The 17,842-nt window shown below is 36.6% G+C and overlaps 1 protein-coding gene across 5 annotated transcripts; it reads right to left on the minus strand.

Moving 5' to 3' along the window:
- Positions 1–9: 9 nt before the first annotated feature.
- Positions 10–15,396, minus strand: LOC129809269 (uncharacterized). Of its 5 annotated transcripts, none has more exons than XM_055859088.1 (7): positions 15,256–15,396; positions 12,666–15,027; positions 9,722–9,861; positions 9,405–9,655; positions 6,564–7,708; positions 6,387–6,478; positions 10–248 (listed from the first exon to the last, which is right to left on the minus strand). In XM_055859088.1, exons 2-7 carry the CDS (start codon positions 14,847–14,849, stop codon positions 95–97), a joined length of 3,966 nt encoding a protein of 1,321 aa, XP_055715063.1. In that variant the 5' UTR covers positions 14,850–15,027; positions 15,256–15,396; the 3' UTR covers positions 10–94. The 5 variants fall into 5 exon arrangements, with proteins under 5 accessions (XP_055715063.1, XP_055715067.1, XP_055715064.1 ...); XM_055859092.1 differs by having other exon boundaries at positions 10–63; positions 15,256–15,380; XM_055859089.1 differs by having other exon boundaries at positions 15,233–15,380.
- Positions 15,397–17,842: the final 2,446 nt, after the last annotated feature.

Genomic DNA, 17,842 nt, shown 5'->3' on the forward strand with positions numbered 1-17,842 from the left:
AAAAATTACTTTATTTCACAATAGTTTTCTTATTTCTTCTTTTTTTTACGATGATTTTTATATCTAAAAAGTTAATTGGGGGATATAATCGTGTTTAAAGATCACGATTCACTATGCGACAAAAATTTGAAGTTTTTCCATGTAAAATATGAAAAATTTTGTCAAATTTGTAATAAAACTCGTTTTGACAAAATTTCGTTAGAAAGATCTCGATGTGATAACTACACCTTGCGACACGTTGTGGGTGTCTTTGACGAGAGTGCGAAAATTTGTTAGAGGGTCATTAATTTAAGGGTCTCAAATCTGAATAGCTGGGCCTTAGAGCTTTCGATCAATACCAAACTCAAGGCCCCCCGACCCCCCTGACCCGAGCTATAAGGGTCAAAAAAAAAAGTATTAAAATGGCCATAACTTTATCTATTTATTTTTATTTATTTCAATGTACCGGGCTCTTATTGCCATTTTGTACATTGTTCCGTTTACATTGCAATGTTTCGTGAAAATGTCCATTCAGACGCTTCAATCATTTGCACCGGGCGGGACACGAACTCACAACTGTGACAGTCGAGCCGGAGATCACACCGCCCAAGAGCCGAACGCTCTTACCAATTGCACCACGGACCCCCAATGGCCATAACTCCGGCTCTAATTGTCAGAATTTAAAAAAAATGAGAGCGTTTTGGAAAGCTCTCGTGTAATGCCACTTCCCTTTCTAACATGATAAGTTCATAAAACCACCGCTAGGGGCGCTATTTTTAAAAAGATTTTAGAATTTTCTAAGTTAAATAACTCAAAAATTTCTTTGTGCATCGGGCTGAAATTTTAGTATGTTGTAGCCGCAGATTATACCTATCAAACAAAAAAATACTTAAGTCGATCCATAACCCCTGACCCGAGCTATAAAGGGTCAAAGTTCGAAAATTGACCGGCCTCTATCTCCGGTTCTAAATTTTGGGTTTTTGGGTTCGTCTCGATGAGTACTTTCAGATGGAAATTCAAAAAGTCACCACAGGTGGCGCTGCGATAGCGTCAAAATTCATCAAAATTCAAACTCATTTTTCTCAAAAACGGCATTGTGCAAGTTAATCAAATTTTAGAGTGTTGTAGTCCAGTCTAGAACGTTTCCAAAGTGGCGTAGGTTCACTGTGGTTATAATAGAACCGGAGATATGAGGGGTCAAAGTTCACGAAATTCAAAAAATCATATCTCCGGTACTATTTGACCGATTTTGATGAGTGAGGGCTTAAACGAAAGATCTCACCAAATGCTAAAACATTCTAGAACATTAAAACTTTGCGGGACCAACACCAGGGGCGCCACAGTCGAAAAACCAATAAATTTATTTATTAATAAATAATTCAGGAATATATTAGATGAGATCATATATTCTGTCAGTAGAAGAGGTAAAAAGTTTGGAGTGGTATATCTCAGCTCCTGATGAACATAATTGGATGAATGAACTATTGTTGGAAAGCTTGGTTCATTAGCTTTCAGAATCTGGTATATGTAATTGGCTATGGGTAAATCATGGTCATCCAGAACCATTTATGTCGAAGAAGACACTTTTTGCAGTGTCATTTTTGACCATCTACTGCTGGGACCAGGAGTGACCCACAATTCTCGCACTTGGACTGTTCGTTAGAGGAACTCAAAGGGTATAATTTGTAGAAGAAACTTTTTTTTGGACATCTTACTTTTTTTATTCATCGACTTTTGCAAGAATTTTAACATTTTACACGCATAGAAAAAAATGACAGAAATCCTTCTATCTCATTTTCTGGACATACTAATGAAGATATCGACTTGGAATGTTCTAAGTACTCCCCCATAAGTTGATCCAAGGAATCCAAATATCACATCAATTTCATCCCCACGTCTATCCTTCCCCTCCAGATACCACTCTTTTAGGATTTCTGTAATTTTTTCCTTGCGTCAAACATTTTAAAATTCTTGCAAAAGTCGATGAATAAAAAAAAGTAAGATGTCCAAAAAAAAAGTTTCTTCTACAAATTATACCCTTTGAGTTCCTCTAACGAACAGTCCAAGTGCGAGAATTGTGGGTCACTCCTGGTCCCAGCAGTAGATGGTCAAAAATGACGCTGCAAAAAGTGTCTTCTTCGACATAAATGGTTCTGGATGACCATGATTTACCCATAGCCAATTACATAGGGGGAAGTGGGGCTATATTGAGCTGTGGGGTTACATTGATATTCGATTTTTTCTCATATTTCTAAAGGAAACTCCGCCTTAACGTAATATAATTTATATAGACAAAACAATTGTGAATCTAAATAAAACAATTGTAAAGACCAGCTGCCTTTAGAAATATGCGGAAAATCGTATATCAATTTAGCCCCACAGCTCAATATAGCCCCACTTCCCCCTATACCAGATTCTGAAAGCTAATGAACCAAGCTTTCCAACAATAGTTCACTCATCCAATTATGTTCATCAGGAGCTGAGATATACCACTCCAAACTTTTTACCTCTTCTACTGACAGAATATATGATCTCATCTAATATATAAGTCACTGAACAGATATTCCTCTCTTTCCTTCTCTATGCATCTCCTTTTCTTTCATTTCTCCTGTTCTTACATGAAATGTCTAAGAGAGAGTGCAAAAGAGAATGGTTGTCAGTAAGTTAGACAGAGATACCAGTATTAGTTCCGCAAATTTTTAGATTTCAATGCATTTTATTTTCAATAAATTATTGTGAATAAACGAATTTAGGTAGAAAATTCAAACAAAAAGGAAATGAATGAATATTAAATTCAGTCAGTTTTAGGCATGGTAATTGGCACATGAAATGCTCTATTTAAGTTGGAAAATTATTAGAAGATTGAAAAAACAGAGAAAAATGAACAATTTTGGGTGCACTTTATCAAAAAATCTTTAAAATTATACTTTATTTTCAACGTAGGTTCTTGATGTATTCACGAGAGTTATAGAGGATGAAATTACGCGTCATTTTAGCTTTATGTGACTACCACCGGAGAATTAGAACCGGAGTTATAAATTTTTGAATTTTAGAAAACAGAAAAAAAAAACTAAAAATGCATATTTAAAAAAATCTAGACGTGACCCGGACAAACGGATTTCAAATTTGAGACCCTTAAATGACCCTCTAACAAATTTTGGGACTCTCGTCAAAGACACCCACGGAAACCAAAATTTTGTCGCACAGTGGTATCAGCCAAAAGTTTGTTGACAAAGTTATATTCGAGAAATAAGATGGAAAAAATAATTGAAAAATTACTTATTATTTATTTAAAAAAAAACATTTTTTTCATACAAAAAATAATTGTTTCCCTAAAAGTTGATAATTTTTTATCTGTTAAAAGTTTCTTGACACTTTTCCAAAAGTGTCAAGAAACTTTTGCCCGATGAAAAATGATAACCTTTTGGAAAACAATTATTCTTTTTATATAAAATAAAATTAGTTATTTCTTGTGAAACACATAAATGACATCTATGGATTGAAGACAACTCATTTGCAAAAAGAATTTAAAAAAAGTAATTTCTTCTACAATTTTGCCTGATTTCCCGAATATAACTATCCAGAAATTTTTCGCGGATACTGTATAACCTTTTAGGGTAAATTAAGCTAATTCAAAACCTGCTCCAAATGGAAATTTTTTGCTACTCCAAATGGAAACGTCACTTTTTTCATGATAAATACAGTACTAAATTATATTTTCTATACCACAGTTTCATTATTTAGTTAATTTTGCACCAAATAAAGCGAAAATCCATTCATATTCACAAATTTTGATTTGTTAATTTCTCAGAAAAATTAAAATTGTACCTTTTCACCATCGAATTTTTCATCGATCGACCATGTTTTCCAATGAAAAACACAATTTAGTGACTGTTGTTTAGTCGTTTTGCTTAACATTTATGTCATATTCCTGACTAATTTTAGTTAAATTAAGTGTTAATATTTACTGTTAACGGTACGTGAAGTTTACAAATGAAATAATTACCTATTTCATGAACAAAAAAGGTTTTTCTGAAGTGTCTGCAAATGCTTCAACAGGAAACCCCGGAAATATGATTTTTTTGGAGAGATTTTCTTATTGTTTTAGATGGAAAAGGAGAAAAGACCAGGAATAAGAACAAATCCTGCACTCAGGAGCAACTCAACAAAGTTTTGGAAACCTTTCGTCGCGGTTTCACTTACACTGTTTGTCTCCAATTAGAAACTTTCCCTTGTCTCCAATTGGATTAATATGTTTTCAATAGAAGCATTTTACGCTCGCGTATTTTTTTTTGTATTTAAGAAGTTTTCAAATTATATCTAAAGAATTTTCACTAAACAGTAACATTTTAAAAGAGTCAAGGAGCAAATTTATGTAATTCTCTTCAGAAAAAAGGGACAGATAATCCTAACCGGCTTATGTAGGTGAGATTCTTAATGTGAGCCAACTCGGAATGCATGCAAATTCGATTTAGAGCTGAAGTTGGGGTACGCCATTCAAGTATCTTGAATCAAATTCGTGAAATTATACAAATTTTGTATTTAAACCAAAATATCAAAGATTTGGATGGAGTGACAGAAAAGTGATATATGGGTGAAATGTAGACCATAATGTTCTCTATAATTTTGCCGTAGAACATGATCTCGTCGATTAATCAGAAGCCGAGATAATCGAGGTTGTTTGTTTCTGAACTCGTTTTTTCGACCAGATCGCCCCAAGTGTTCATTTTATGAACTTCAACTATATCAAAGAATTGTTGTATTTTGTGAGACTTTCCATTTAAAACCCTATTTTAAGTGTCTTGGTGGAGTAGAGGCAGTCAAATTGGCATCTGAGTGATTTCAAAGCGTTATTATGGGAAAAATCAATTTTTTCACACTTAAACGACAAAATCGGACAGATCGCATTATCTGATCGAAAAATGATGTATGGACGAAATATAGAGACAAATGTTCTCTACAATTATATCGAAGTAATCATCAAAATCGGTTCAGCGACAGTCGAGATAATTGAGGTTATGTGATATTGAAATTGGTTTTTCGACTGTAGCGCCCCTGATGTTGGTCCCACAAAGTTCAAGTGTTCTAGAAAGTTGTAGCATTTGGTTAGATCTTTCGTTTAATCCCTTACTCATCCAAATCGGTCAAATAGAACTGGAGATATGATTTTTTGAATTTCGTGAATTTGACCCCTCATATCTCCGGTTCTATTGAAACTACAGCGCACTTACGCACCATTTTGGAAACGTCCTAGACTGGACTACAACACTTTAAAATTTGATTAACTTGCACAATGCCGTTTCTGAGAAAAATTAGTTTGAATTTCGATGAATTTTGACGCTATCGCAGCGCCACCTGTGGTGAATTTTTGAATTTCCATCTGAAAGTGCTCATCGAGACGAAACCAAAAAGGTAAAATTTAGGTCGCTATGTTAATTAGAACCGGAGATAGAGGCCGGTCAATGTTCGAACTTTGACCCCTTATAGCTGGGGTCAGGGGTTATAGATCAACTTAAGTTTTTTTTTGTTTGATAGGTATAATCAAGGGCTACAACGTACTAAAATTTCAGCCCGATGCACAATGGAATTTTTGAGTTATTTAATTTAGAAAATTGAAAAATCTTCTTTTTAAAAATAGCGCCCCTAGCGGTGGTTTTATGAACTTATCATGTTAGAAGGGGAAGTGGCATTTCATGAGAGCTTTCCAAAAAGCCCTCACTTTTTAAATTCTGACAATTAGAACCGGAGTTATGGCCATTTTAAGAAATTTTTTTTGGACCCTTATAGCTAGGGTCAGGGGGGTCGAGGGACCTTAAGTTTGGTATTGATGGAAAGCCCTAAGGCCCAGCTATAACATACTAAAATTTGAGCCCGATCAATGCCATAGGGGCGGACCCATTGGGAAAACAAAAAAGGGGGTATTCAAAATGGCGGAAGGAGGGATGGGGGGTGGGGGGCCAATGCACCAAGTTGCAATTTTCACCCGATATATAACCTTTGCCGAAAACCGCAAGTCGATATCTTTTTTAGTTTAGGAGCATTTAAGCTCCAAAGAACGGCCGGCCGGCCGGGAACGTAAATTAGTCACATGTATATTCGTGATCAGGAAGTGCTGAAACACATTTTGGCCAAGTTTGAGCTCGATCGGACGACATGAAATTTTGTTAGGATTATAGTAGGTGAGATTATTAAGAATCTCACCTAATATGAACTTAATGTGTTGAAACTTCTGTCAAAGTTAAAGCGTCTGGAAATGGTTTTGAATTAGGACTTTTACCCTATATCTACTACGCACTAGAGAAATTTATGTCAATATTTGAGTTTTTCCTACAAAAGTGTAGGCGATTTGCTTCAATATTGACATAAATCTGGTACGAAGAGGACATTATAATTCTTCTTAAATTTACCCCTCAGCTGTCAACGGATCCCTCGCATGATGAATCTTAACATGTTTATTGTGATTTGTCTTTGTGGCCGAAGTCTTTCCGCAAATGATGCACTGCAAGAAAAAGAGCATTCTATTAGTTTCAAGTCCGTTTTTTTCTGAAATAAAACGAAATCCAACAAAAAAAAAGGAACAAGACCTCATAGGGCCGTTCGTTGGTATGAGAGCGTGAATGTTCCTTCAGATAGTAGGCCCTGTGGAAGGATTTTCCACAAATGTTGCACGTATGCTGCTTCTCGGTAATGTGCTCACGTGTATGACGCAACCAATTGTACTTCCGCCCAAATTGGCATCCACAGTAGTCACAGGTGAAGGGTTTGATGGACTTGTGACGATTGATATGATCCTGAAGATCACTCTGGCGTATAAATGCCTTGGGACATATGGAGCACTTGAAGGGCATGGCTGTGCGACTTGCATGAATCCATTTGTGCATCTTGAGGTTCCACTTGGTGCTGAAGGACTTATTGCAGATACTACACTCAAAGTTCACCTGTTCTGTGTGAATCAACATGTGCGTCTTTATGCTGGTCTTCAGGTAGTGCTTCTCACAAATATGACACGTCACAGTTTCCTTATTCAACTCAATATACTTCTCAGCATGTGCCAATCGGATGTGCCGTGAAAGACTGTTACGATGGATAAAACGCTCCCGACAGAACGGACAACCCTTGGGTATCTTCTCGTGTGTCTCCTTGTGCCAAAGAAATTTCGCTTTTGTATGAAATACCTCACCACAGTGACACAGATAATCCTTCACACGTGGCCGAATTTTCATATGATGGTTATTCTTGTGCTGCAACAAATTCGATTGCCGACGGAATGTCCGTGGACACATGTTACACTTTATCGGTGTCTCTCCCGTATGCATCCTCTCGTGCTCCGTCAGACTCTGTCGACTGGAGAATTGCTTGTCGCACAGACGACAAATGTACTCAATCATGCCCAAATGGCGCTTCAGGTGATTTAGCAGTGTCTTCCAGCTCTTAAACATTTTCCCACACGAATAACACTCAGCCGGATGGATGGACAGATGCTTATCGTAGTCCCTGATCTTTGAGTACTGCCCCTTGCACATCATGCAGAAGTACAAACGTTTCGTATTGAATGCCGTCACGAGATCCTGCAGTTCACTCGTGATTGTTGTCTTGTCTTTCATCTGTTTGATATTGAAGTCAATGAAGAAGGTCGAGGTGGGATAACTGGTGGCCTTATCATCCTCCGACTGACTCAAGCTTGCTCCTGACGTTGTCGTTGATGTTGCAGCAGATGGGTCGGTTTGAACTACATTACAAGTAAAAACAAGAAGAAGGATGAATTTTTTGACCATCATTGATCCAATATTCAGCACATTTAATTGGTTCTTTAAATTTTTTATGTTTAAAAAAAAATTCTTCTAAAATAGAATTTTATCTCAACCAAAGGCTAAAACCATTCAAATTTATTAAAGATCAATTTCACTTTCACCTATAAAGTAGGGGAGACTGGGGCAAAAAGTCACAAATCGAAAAATTCAAAATTCACTATCTTCAAAGGTAAAAAAGATAGCGGCTCAAATTTTTTTCTATAGATAGCCTCCATAGACCTTCTTCAATTTTTTTTCAATTTCTCAATTATTGAAGAAACATTTTTTTTTTTCAAAAAACAGATTAAAAAATGCTTGAACAGTTTAAACTCGCAAAGATAGAAAAAAGAGTTTAAGACTAATTTGTAGTAAAATAAAGTTATTATAAATGTGGATTGATAGCCATATGGCACACTAGATGAATTTACGTCCATATTGAAGCAAATTCCATACTTATGTGTAAGAAAAACTCTTCAATATGGACGTAAGTTTCTCTAGTGTGTAGAGACCATAAAAGATTTAAAACGGTAGTAAGAATATATACTTCATAAAATACAATAACGGGAAGCGGGGGGCTATATGGATATACAATATTTTTTCCACATATTTCTAAGTCAAGATCAACCAGTTGAACAGAATTAATTTTAAGTCCCAGCATCCTTTAGGAATCCACTAAAAATATCATATAATAATATAGTTCCAACCCAATAAAGACCCGCTTCCCCCTAATTATGATCCATCTAATTATGACAAAATGTTCCAAATTTGCAGAATGCTCAAACGCACGAGAAAGAGCTCTTCATGAATATTTTGGGTACATTGAGTAAGATGGGCAAATTTGGAATTTTGAGGTTTTTCACTTCTGCCACTCTGTTTCAGATGATCAAATGGAAAAAGAAAACCATGATGTATAAGACTTTACATTGGAGATTATTTCTTCGTTGTTTTTTTTTTCTTTCTGACATCTAAAGCAAATTTCAAGGTTCCAAATTAGACCTGATTCCAAATTACCCCATCTTACCCTACCGGTTTATTACTGATTAAACTGATCCATAAAAATTATAAAAGCGAAATTGAAAATTGGTCAACTAATGCACATTTTAAGATGTTTTTCGCATGAGTATAGCAAGAACAAGCATATAAACAAATAAAAAAGTATGTTCGAGAAAGGTAAATCATTTACGGGTACTTCACCGATTCAATACCGATTGAAACCGATGCATCTGGGTTGACTATTTCAACAAACTTTCCAAAAAAATCCAAATTTAAACAATTCTGTGTGAAGAATTTCGGTCCGATGGGGTGTAGCAAGAAGTGACGGAAACACTAGACCTTTCTTGACTTTCGCAATTTTATTCTTTACGACGTTTCGAGGATGAATGTCCTCTTCATCAGATATCGAATTTTGTTGGGAAAATCACGTACAGGCGGGAAATGGTTACACTTTTCTTGGACTTGGATCACAGATTGCACTTTGAAGTTCACCATTCGACTGATCGACACAGAATAAACTGTGATCCAAGTCCAAGAAAAAATATATCAATGAAAATATATCATTTCACAACATAAAAAAAGTATAAAAAAACAAAGTGGTAAAAAAATGTGGGCAGTTTTCAAATTAAATATTTGCTTTACCTTTTGTTCTGAATTGTTTATTTCTCCTCTCAGATGCAAGAAATTCCTGATGATCATTGAACATGTGATACTTTCTCTGACGGTAGAGCCTAAAAGAACGTGAACATATCGAACAGGGATATTTTAGTACTCTCACGAAAGGCTTTTTTTTCTCCTCGGCATTCTTCTTGAAACTAGATGAACTGTCCAGATCTGCCAGGGTAGGAACCAGTGTTTTCTGATCCTCCCCATTCTGCGCAGCCAAAGAAGTGCTAGAAATGCAGGATGTTAATAAGTTAATCCCCAAAGAGATTAATAAATTCCGGGGGATTTCTTACAATTTTGGAATAATATGGGTGGCAATGTGTGAGGCATCCTGCTGATTATTCTGATCACTGCTCAGGCTCCAGCTTTCCCTGGCCACGGACATGTCATATGAACTGGAGAATCTCGGTGCGGCATCGCAGTTGGGATAAACCTAGAAGGACGTTTACTTATAGTAAAACACAAACCGACGTAAATAATAGTTAACGAGGTGGGGATTCCGGAAATCGTCGGGAAAATACAATTCACTCAGGGAAAACTCATCAACTTTTTCCAGAGCTTTCGGCTCGATATCCAAGCCTTCATCAGTAGTGGTCAAGTCTTTCAAATGTTCTCTGAGATTTGTTCATTAACCCTCTAACGGGTAAGACCGCCTCCAGGCGGTCATTCTATAAATCGCATTTACTGCGACAATATTACTTATTTGAAGTTGAAATATCTACAGTGTTCTCAGTTAGGCTAAGTGTGCCAAATTTCGGCATAGTTGCATGCAAGCGCCAAAGTCTCAAGTCTGAAATGTAATATCGTTAATAGAAATTGAGTTTTTATTCCTTCTATTTAAGGAGTGTTGCTTAGAACCTTGTAGACAGTTTATCGTCTTTATTTACTCCAAAATAATTCTTAATACATTTTAAAATGAATAAAAATGTAGACATAGCTTTGGTGCCCTATTTCGGCCACCTTCATCCTCATAGTTCCTTGCCCTTCAGGAATTCTTGCAATGCATTTTTCACGTCATCTCGTTTGTCGAAGCTACATTTTTTGTTATTCTTTTGCATTGTATAATCTCTAGAGTGTGTAAAAACTAAAAATTCATGGAAATTCGAGGAACAAAAAAGGTGGCCGAAATGGCAAGCTGGCCGGAATTTGGCACACTTTTTAGTCTTACTAACTTATTTTCCGAAGCTGAACTCATTTTGACCTTTCGTTTGCTTCCAATCTTCTGTTTTGTGTGACAGGTCAGAGAAAAAACAGCAAAATGTCGTTCGCGACATTTTTCGTTTTCAAGGGCAAAAAATATTGTTTTAAAGTAATCTAACTGTAGTAAGAATCTTATTTCCTGAAAGATATGTTCTTCTAGTTTGTATATTTCAATCGATAAGTGTGAAAAAACTAGAAGTAAGAGTTTTAGAAGAAAAAAAGGAAGACTGCCTGTGGGCGGTCTTATCGGTTCAAGGGTAAAATTTTGAAAAATTACCGATTTTTTTATTTAATTGTTTTGATTGTTCTAGTAAAATATATTATTATTTTGCAATATATTGATCATGGAAAACAATTGAGATTACACGTAGATTGTCCATAATGAGTGAAATGGTCGATTTCTGCGAATTAAGCGAAATTGATAAAGAAGCAGACTTCAACAGTGATGATGAGTTTCTTAATTCGTCCTTTAATGCCCCAGATCGTGAAATAAAACCAGAAGATGAGCAATGTAGGGTAGAGTTAGCCTTTTTCGCCATGTAAGCACTTTTTCGCCACCTAATATAAAACAACTAATTTAAGACATTTAAGAATAAGTAGCATTTCAACACTCATAATATGTTCTGTTCTAATATCCCAATACGTTATTACGTCTCTTAATTAATTGAAATTCGGTTTAAAACAGGTGGCGAAAAGTACTGAAACAAGCATAATTGGGGAAAATGCATATTTTTCAATGAGATTCTCTAAAATTCTCGAGACGTATCCTAGATATATAGATAGATATTGCTTCAAAGTATATTTATACAAAAATTCATTTTAGTCTGACAAAAATATCACACCTTACGAGGCCCCTAAAGCTTAATGGTGGCGAAAAGTACTGACTCTACCCTATTTCAAAGGACCTTCAAATTATACAAGGTGACGTTTTCATAGCTGATCTGTGACCTATTCGGTAAAAATCAGTCTTATTGAAACACCTTGAGCTTCATTAACGTCTAATTATAAAAATTATAAACGTTTTTTTCCTAAAAATTATCATTTCTTAGATAATCATACAACATTCATCCATAAAAAACATTTAAAATTCATTTATTTTACTATTTGTTTTTGTTCACTAATTTTCAATAAAAATATTTCAGTCTTTTTATGCCTTAACCCTTTAAGGACGACTGGAACACCGGTGTCTCATAAAGAAAATAATTTTTCCTGACTTCCTAAAGTTATTTTTTCCTTATGTTTGTACATAATTGTAAAGTAAAGTGCGTATCATAACCATAAGGTCACTTTGCAGAACTCAAAATTTTTTCCTGTATTCGTTTTATTTAAATTTTTTCTGCAAAATAGTTTGAATTTAATTATTTTACAATAGATTATTGTAATTTTTCGGCATTGCAACGGCTCTCCCATATTTCCATTGAAGAAATGCTGATTTTTATGGTTTTCCAGTGTATCAAAACCATAAGCTCACTTGTCAATAATCACATTTTCTTCTATATATATTTTTTTATTTTTTTTTTAAACAAAATACTTTGATTTGAACCTATTTATGATATTTTTTGACTGCGCAACATCTTTCTTAAATTCTAATTGAAGGAATATCAATTTTTCACGTTTTTGATCGAATAACTACGATAATGTCAATAAATCCCTTTTGTAATATTATTAGACGAGATAATTTTAATGTAAATCTTTAAGATTAGTGATTCCAGCGTTTTTCTGAAGTATTTCAAGAATGCTATTGGGCATACTATCGATTAAATTTTCGATGACCTTATCTTCCGGTTTGTTCCAGGCATCCAAAACTGCAGATTTTAACTCCAAAACGTAAGTATATTGGCGAATATCGGCGTAAATATGGCAAATAAGAATTCCCCAAATATTTTCAATTGGACTGAAGTCAGGGGTTCAAGAGGACAGGTGATCAAGCCAAGATTTTGATATTCAGAGCTCGAATTCAATCTAAAGGTTCTGCGCTCACATGTTTTCGAGCATGGGATCCAGGGATCAGGGGATCCTTTTGACAATTTTACTTACCGGAATATTCCAAAGACCATCAATATCTCCATTGCTCTCCTGCTCAGAAATTTCTCCTTTGGCCGGCATCTTCTCATCTGTCCTGATATTGAGGCTATCAGCCGATGGGGCTCGACTAACGCCCATCGAATGCGTTCGACACGTATCGAGATCCACATAGGAATTCTGATTACTCTCCAACTGTGTATACTGTTCCCAGGACAGATCTTCATTCATGATGGCCATGGGTGAGAAGCGAACAGAACGATCATTGGAAAATATATCACCTTCACTCTCATTGTATCCCAGGAATTCCGTGAAGCCATAGTCAAATCTACTGGGTCCAGCGGCTTCCTCGAAGAATCCCTGGGAATTGGGAGCTGTGAATTCTGCCTGATTGGACGATGTTCCAGCTGACGATGACGCTGATGAGGAGGAAGAAGCTGAAGTGCCAGCTGATGATGATGCCGAGGAAGAGGAAGACGAAGAGGAGGAAGATGATGGAAAAACTTTCTCTTCCTTTTTATCCCCATCCTCCTCTTTAATTGTGAACACTTGTGGTTTGGATGTGGGCACCTCTGGTGGTGGTCTTGTCTCAGGATCAATTTCCATCTTAGTAGGCTCAGGGGACATTTCCACTTGAATTGTAAAGATTGGCTTCACCACACTACTTGATTCCTGTGGATATTCCTCCTCATCTTTCTTCACTTCTTTTTCGGCTGCAGTGGCTTCTGGGACTTTTTCTACCTCACCCTTATCATCCTCCACTGTTATCACTGGATTTTGTTTTTCATCTTCCATTGCAACTTCTTCCGCTTTGATTTCTTGCACTTTAAAATCATCCTGATTAGGTGTATCTTCAATTTTCTGACAATCCTCATCTTTGACTTTGGAAGCCTCCTCTTTCTCTTCCTTGATATCAGCTAATAGTTCAGGCTTCTCCCCTTCCTTGGCACCTTCCTCATCTCCTGCCTTTTGCCCTTCTGCCGATGTCGATGGCTCTCCCACTGCAACCTTATTGATCTCCACCTCACACGGAGGTTCAATTTTAACCTCATCAGGTGTATCATGGATGACAATGGGATTCTTGAATTTAACAACCAATTTCTTTGGTGTTTTACTGAGGAATTTCCTGGGACTTGTAGTGGGAAAATTTGATGATCTGGCTGGCAGTGTTTCTGATTCCTTTGTCTCCTCTTCCTTCTTCTTCTCCTGCTCCTCGTGCTCCTCCTCCTCCTGCTCCTGCTTCTCCTCTTTCACTTCCACTTTCGGTTTTTTCTCTAGATTTATGTATGATGGCAACGGAAGTGGCACAGATGCTGAAGTCACCATCCGAATAACACTGGTCTTGGCAGCTGTCAAACACTCTGTTAGTTTTGTGTCATCATCCGACACCTTCTTAGAGCTTCCCAATAAATTCTCTGGACAATTACTTAAAGTACTGGTGGATTCTTTGACCGTTGACTGGTGATAGATAATATCTTGCATTTTCAGAGTGCTCTCAGGAGAAAGTGTGACCGAACTGAGCACCCTAAAACGTCGGCGTGCTTTGGGCTGATCAGTCTTTATCTCTTGCACCTCGTCAGCCACATCTTCATCATGTGACTCCTCCTTCGGTGGCTCTACAATCTGCTCATCATCCTTACAATCTTCCGGATACGCATTTTCCCCATCCTGAACCTCAGAATCCTCCTGATTTGTCTGTATTGCACTTTCTTGTCCCTCACCTTCGTAATAATCCCACTCAGCCTCAGCCATGGGTTCAGATTGACCCTCAGAGTAGAGGCTCTCATTGGCAGAATGCCCTGTGGCCATATAAGGCTCATTATCATATTTACAATTTGATTTGGGTGGGAGGAGACAGTAGGGCCAGGTTGTTGTGGCTGGACCAGAGATCATCTGAGCTGGTACCAGAGTATAGGGCTGATTTGAGGTATTTATAGGTTGCTGCATTGTAGTCCGGCGAATCAACTGAGTACTTTGACTGTTGACAATCGTGAGATTGTTCTGGGGCACTCCCATAGATCCCTGGGGCATACCAATGAGGGATGCCTGGGCACCACCAGGAGTACCACCATTGCCCAGGGTCAATGAGACAAGGGCAGATATGACACTGTCCTTTGGGTGAGTGTCTAAATGAGAATCCAGGGTCATCCCCTGGAGCAGGAAGAGCTTGCACACAGGACATTGTATTTGCGGAAACATGTCTACACACTCTCTAAGTCCCTCCTATCTCTATCTCTCAATTATTCACACAACACTATTGATTCTTTCCCCTCAAATAATGTACAATGGAAACACCATTTTGTTTCTCGACGTATTACTTAGCATTTCCGTAAATTGCCAAGGTATTTTCACAGCACTCCCGGCACCTGTTCTGCACCTGAAACACACAAAAGCACCCCAATGACTTCCTGATCACTCACTCATCACATTTTTGGGGCATTTTCCTGGGGGAATTGGGTGAAAAAGTGCGTGAGAAAAAATCACATCATACAATCGATAGCAATAGCAGCCATTGCTAGTCGAGGTCGTCACACATTTTTCACCGAATTCCATCCCATATTTCCCCCATTTGACCCATTTACAATCATTTTCTCAAACAACACACCTTTTCTCACAATCTGTTTCACTTCACACGTGCACCACAGTCAAAATTATCACGGAAAATTCACTAATTGGAGGAGAATCAACATTAAAAAACAGCGAGCAAAGAAAATTCTTTGACAACATACCACTAGCGCTGTCTCGTGAGCTAAATGCGACTCAGATAACAACGGGATTAACGACGAAAAATTAGTGGATTTTTTTCAAAAAGCAACGAAATAACGGCTTTTGAGGAAATTTTCTTTTGAGTACTTTTTTTTACCAAAATTTTGAAAAAATATTAGGAAATTTTTGCATGGGACGATCATCTCCAATTGAGAAAAATTCCTTAAATTCTAAAACATTCATTTAAAAAATTTAAAGCTGTGGGAAAAAACTTTTTTAAATAATAAAATTAAAAAGAAAACAAAAACTAAATAAAAATTTTGTTAAGCTGGGAAAATGTTACTTTTTTTTTACAATTTTGTAAGGAGAAATCATTAATGGCATGGCACATTGAATATAAAGATTTTGTAGCTTACCTGACTAAAAGTTGCGACAAAGGATATTTTAAATGTGCACTGCAAAATTGTGGAAAATTAATTTCTGTTAACTTGAACCTACTTGAATCCCTTTGAGAAAAATTCAGTAGCGCAATTAGGAAACGCAGAACCGCAGTAGAACAAGTTTTTTTTGCTGCATTTTTTTCAAATTCAGATCACTTAGATCGAGAGGCCTACTTTCTAATATTTTTTTAATGAATAAATGAGATAAAACATATTGTGACTGGAAAAACAGAGATTGTTCGCGAGGAGTTATTCCTAAACACGTCTGCACTGCACGACGGTCCGCGAAGAAAAGAGATAGGGGAAGGTTTTGCACCTTCGTATTGTTGCAGCTTCGTAAAAGTTGATTTTTTCCAAGTTACTAAATGAATTTCATCCATGGACTATAATCTAAAAGCTAGTCCTACATCTCACATTTCCTGACAAATTTGGAAGCCTAGGCCTTTTTTCCTGGGTTCAAAAGGCAAAAATAAAAAATGATCCTAAAATCGTAATTCTGATATGTAATATTTTATGCATTTTTGCACACTGCAAGTGTCTTTTCGAAAAAGAAACTATCCCAAGTTATATAGAGGGTTTATTAGGGTTAATATTTACTGTGAAAATCTTTTGCTGAAAGGGGGTCGTTTTTGTGGGTGGAGGAAAATTCATAAAAATTACCACGCTTGCAGCTCAGGAAAATTGAATTTTACAGCTTCGTAAAAACATCTGTCAACATTACTGACCACCGAATTTGAGAATTCTTCACTGTTTTGGGTCACACTGTGCACGCCGCTCGGGATATTTGATTTATCATAGATTCCACTGAATAAATTTACAAGAAAATTTTGGGATATTAAACAATTTTCACTTAAATCTCGAAGGAAAGCACGCACTTCCCCATCAAAATGAGACTTCATCAGATGTTTTTATTTCACTTCTGTCAAATTAAACATTAAGCCTGAATCTGCTTATGGTAGATGTGATTCTTTCATTGCCTATTCGGTGCGTTTTGAGATTTTTTCATCCAATTTGCTTTGTTTTCAAGCGGAATTTTTCACATTTTACTTCAAAATTATCATTGGTAATTCTAAGAATCACTGATGTTCAAAAAATGTTTTGTAAAACAGATTGGAGACGTTAAAGAAAAAACAAGGATTGCAATAGGTGTGATTACTACTTTCTGATTTGTTCAGTGATCAAAAAACACTTCTTATGGTGGATGTGATTCTTTAATTGCCAAAGTGGAACTCCTCACATTTCAGTTTAAATTGGTGGCTGGTCATTTTTGAAATCAGTTACGTCCGAAGTATGTTCTGTAAGACCCATTGGAGGTGTTAGAGAAAATCTGAGGATTACATTAGGTGTGATTACAGTAGACTCTCACTCAATCGGCTCTTTCTCAATCGGGCGTCAAATTTTGTTGACAGTTTTCACGCTTAATTATGAAGCTAATTTGCTCAAATTCGCTGTAGTTCTTCCTATTTTATCGTGATTCTTTATAATTGAGCACTTTTTGTGGAATTTACAGAGGCTTTGACGCTAAATTCTATCGCTAAACCGGATGACATTTTGCCCCATATTCACGATTGAGAGAGAGTCTACTGTATATGAAATTCATACCTAACCAAGCTCTTAACTGACTGTCAGAATGCAGGGTAAATGGTTTTCCGAGTGTCAAAAAACATGTGTTAGAAAAATAGCTTAAAATTGATTTTTAATGCGTGATACCTCCTACAAATGGTGGAAACAAGTAGATGAAAGTTCCATCTAAGTAGTGATGCTGATGCCCAAATTTTTGTGTCCGGTGTAATGTTTTCGGGGAAAATGAGGCCTACAGAGGTGGGAAAAAGTGGTACGAAGCTGAGTTAACCAGGGCACCTTCGTAAAAAATGCCGCTACATTTTCATTTTCCTGTAGAGGAAAATACAAGGACTTCCAGGAATTTTGTGAGGCAGAATTATTAACCCAATAAGTAAAAGATTTTTTTGACATAGTGATATAATTGATTCGGTGTGTGTGGCATTCAGTAAAAAATCTTAAATCTTGGACTCCTTTTTTAATACG

The sequence above is a fragment of the Phlebotomus papatasi genome, unplaced genomic scaffold (assembly GCF_024763615.1).
Source record: "Phlebotomus papatasi isolate M1 unplaced genomic scaffold, Ppap_2.1 HiC_scaffold_54, whole genome shotgun sequence".
Lineage (NCBI taxonomy): Eukaryota > Metazoa > Arthropoda > Insecta > Diptera > Psychodidae > Phlebotomus > Phlebotomus papatasi.

Coding starts and splice junctions, on each gene's coding strand:
- LOC129809269 (XM_055859088.1), bottom strand. CDS start 14,849: ATGTTTCCGCAAATACAATGTCCTGTGTGCAAGCTCTTCCTGCTCCAG. Junction 9,656..9,721: donor ACCCATATTATTCCAAAATT/GTAAGAAATCCC, acceptor CTGCATTTCTAG/CACTTCTTTGGCTGCGCAGA. Junction 7,709..9,404: donor TAAACAATTCAGAACAAAAG/GTAAAGCAAATA, acceptor CTTGTAATGTAG/TTCAAACCGACCCATCTGCT.